Consider the following 2,923-nt stretch of genomic DNA (forward strand, 5'->3'; position numbering starts at 1 on the left):
GGTCGTCTCCAGGGTGGGGGCGGCCGGATCCACCCCTGTGCTGGACAGATGGGGCGCTGCAGGGCCCGCTGGGCAGCTCCCGGCCGGCGCTCGGCCGCCAAGCTGCCCCGCCACGTGTCGCTCTCAGAGGTGTCTGCGCCCACGGCCCTGGTTACTGCTGTTCCTGCAGTTCTCTCCCTTTCAGTTTTTACCAGGGCATGTGCACTTGCGGGAGAGACAGAGACAAGAGGAAAGCGAGAGATCACCCCCCGGGGGGATGACCACACCGCAGTCCCTTCTCCATTCTCCTTTCAGGAGCTTGGGCGGGCACACACATGCGTCTGGTGTGATTTTCAGGTCACTAAGTCTAGGACTTGAACTACAGTCGGCCGTGTGGGAGTCCAGCGCCTTAACCACCATGCTACATGCCCTCCCCCACCACACACACACACTGTTATTCCTAAGTACATAAGTATTTCAAAATTCTTCGGAGTTTTTGTCCCGACTGCTCAGTACCGGGAGATAAAACTCCACGATCACGGTCTCCGGGAGTCCCCGTCTTTGTAATCTATCGCAGGAGGTGTAACTGCCTGCCAGAGGGAAGACACCCCTCCCCGGGGTAGTGCTGCGACCCCTCTTCTTCCGTCTTTGCATCTGCCAGGCTTCTGTGCACGTGGATGTACTGGGCTTTTGCTGCTGGGGCTGGGATTCAAACCACTGCTGGCCATGCAGGGTCTGGCTCTCCTAACCACTTTAAAGTGTCAATAGGTTGCCGAGGCCCTGCAGTGACACTACTCAGGTCCTGCTGGTGCTTCGTGTGGCTCTGCTGCCCTGGCCCACCAGCCTGGGGACACTCACCGCGGTCTGGGGAGAGGTGGGCTCGCTTGGCAGGAGGGCTTTGCCTGTCCTTGTCTGATGGCTCATACCGCTTCCTGCTTCCTTTATCAGCTGCCTGCAACAGCAGGGGTGGGTCAGCACGCCGGCTGCACTGCCACCACCAGGCGACAGGACGGCAGCCCCCATGTCCTCGTGCCAGTGCGCCCTCCCCCATGGTGTTGCCCCTGCTCTGGCTCTCCCCAGCGAGGTCCCATGACCTGGGCAAAGGATGGCACTGCCATATCCCGGGGGCCCACTGAGCACTTGGGGACCCCGTGACCCTGGCATGCCAGTCTGCAGACAAGGACCCTGGCAGAACCAACTGCTCCCTGTGGAAGCTGCTGCCCCGGCAGGCCAGCACTGCCATGGACGTGGTGAGCCAGTGTGGGTGTGGAGGCCACAGGCCTGGTCTCCAGTTCGCGGAGAACTGGCCTCTGGCCGGAAGCACCCAAGGCAGCCCTGGCGGCCCTGCACGCCGGCCTCACCTTGTTCAACAGGGTCAGCTTGATCTCTTTGTGGGTGACAAACGCGCCCTGTGGGGGCTGCCCGGGGGGGCCCTGTGGGGGGGGCGTGGGCTGCTGCGAGGACTTCCCGCCGGCCTGCAGTTTCGAGGATCTGGGCTGCTGTGCGGACGAATCCCTTTTCCGCTTTTCTTCCTTAATGCCGTCCTCCTTCTTAGATTTTCCTGCCAATGACCAGCCCCAGTCACGTTGTGCCCTGAGCCACCTGCAGCCTGGCAGTGCTGTCACCAGGGCACAGCCTTCCGGGGTCACACACCTTTCTCCTTCCTGGTCTGGGCAGGGGTCGGCGACCGTGAGCTGGCGGAGGACACGGGGCTGGCCAGGTCGGCGTACATGTCGTCAGAGTCCACAGTCCGCACTGAGCTGCTACTCGACGTGGCGCTGGACACCGAGGACACGCTGCTCACACTCAGGGACCTAGTCACACACACAGTTCATCTGCACGTGGCCTGGGCCACGGTGGCTCTCTGCAGCCCACTTCCCAAAGTGCCACCTCCCTGAACACGTACCCCCAACGCGCGGTTCAACGGACGTCCAGGCCACCGAGCTGGGCCCGTGTCACTGAGGAAGGGCACGCTGCAAACAGGCCAGGCCCGCAGCAGTACCGTACACGTGGGCTTGGCAGGAGCCCTCGCCGGCACGCGCCTGCGGGCGGCTGGCCGAGACGAGGCCCCAGTCTCAGGCGTGCCTCCAAGGGCACAAAGGTGGCTGCAGACCAGGGGGCCCATGGGCCTGTGGGGCCTCAGTGTAGGAGGTTCCAGGTGGGGCAGTGCCCCTCGGCCTGGCACACCCAGGAACCCATCAGCACTCCCCGAGAGCATGGGCACAGGCCGGCCAAGGAAACAGCCCTGCTCACTCCTAATGTTTCCTCTTAGAGATGTTTGCTACAGGGCGATGTGCTTACCAGGGAGACAGAGACAGAGACAGAGAGCAAGAAATCACCCCCAGGGGATGGTCACGCCTGATCCCTTCTCTATTCTTATCTTGGGGATTTTGGGCAGGCACGCACTAGTACCCGGTGTGAGTTTTACCCACTGGGTCCAGGACTCGAACCACGGTCGACTACGTGGGAGTCCAGCGTCATAGCCACTGCACCATCTGCCGGTCCCTAGCCCTGATGTTTAAGAAACAGTTCCAACCTGGGAGGAGGCACACCCATACAGCGGTGGCTCAGACACTAGGCGCGGAGTCGGATGCACCGACGGAGGACTGATGCTGCGCCTCTGTCCTGACAGCTGGGGCCCACAGCTCCCTGAGTTAGAAGACCCTGGCTTCCGGGACCGTCAGGCACTCTCGTGGGGACGGGGTGCTCGGAAGCACGGCTGCTGCCTTCGTGGTGGCCCAGCACCTGCATGGCTTATAGCTGTGGCATGTCTCTGTGGCGGGGGCAGCCTTCCTTCCCGGACCTGGGAGACTCAGAGCTGGTGTGGGGATCAGGGCACTGCCCGGGGAGACAGGACCCTGGCAATGACCTGGATCGGGAACTGGAACCGCTGTAGCTGCTGCCGCTGCCACTCCCACTGCCTCTCCGGGGCCGACTGCAACAC

The 2,923-nt window shown here is 62.7% G+C and overlaps 1 protein-coding gene across 1 annotated transcript in view; it reads right to left on the bottom strand.

Annotated features, from left to right (window-relative positions):
• ZC3H18 (zinc finger CCCH-type containing 18) overlaps positions 1-2,923 on the bottom strand; it is a 62,843-nt gene that overhangs the window by 17,058 nt on the left and 42,862 nt on the right. Inside the window, exons 14-17 of the mRNA XM_027773441.1 lie at positions 2,849-2,900; positions 1,633-1,793; positions 1,341-1,540; positions 838-931 (exon numbers count right to left, since the gene is read on the bottom strand). Coding sequence (XP_027629242.1) covers positions 838-931; positions 1,341-1,540; positions 1,633-1,793; positions 2,849-2,900 — 507 coding nt within the window. The remainder of the gene's footprint in view (positions 1-837; positions 932-1,340; positions 1,541-1,632; positions 1,794-2,848; positions 2,901-2,923) is intronic.

Source organism: Tupaia chinensis, unplaced genomic scaffold (genome assembly GCF_000334495.1).
Source record: "Tupaia chinensis unplaced genomic scaffold, TupChi_1.0 Scaffold000355_1, whole genome shotgun sequence".
NCBI classification, from domain to species: Eukaryota; Metazoa; Chordata; class Mammalia; order Scandentia; family Tupaiidae; genus Tupaia; species Tupaia belangeri.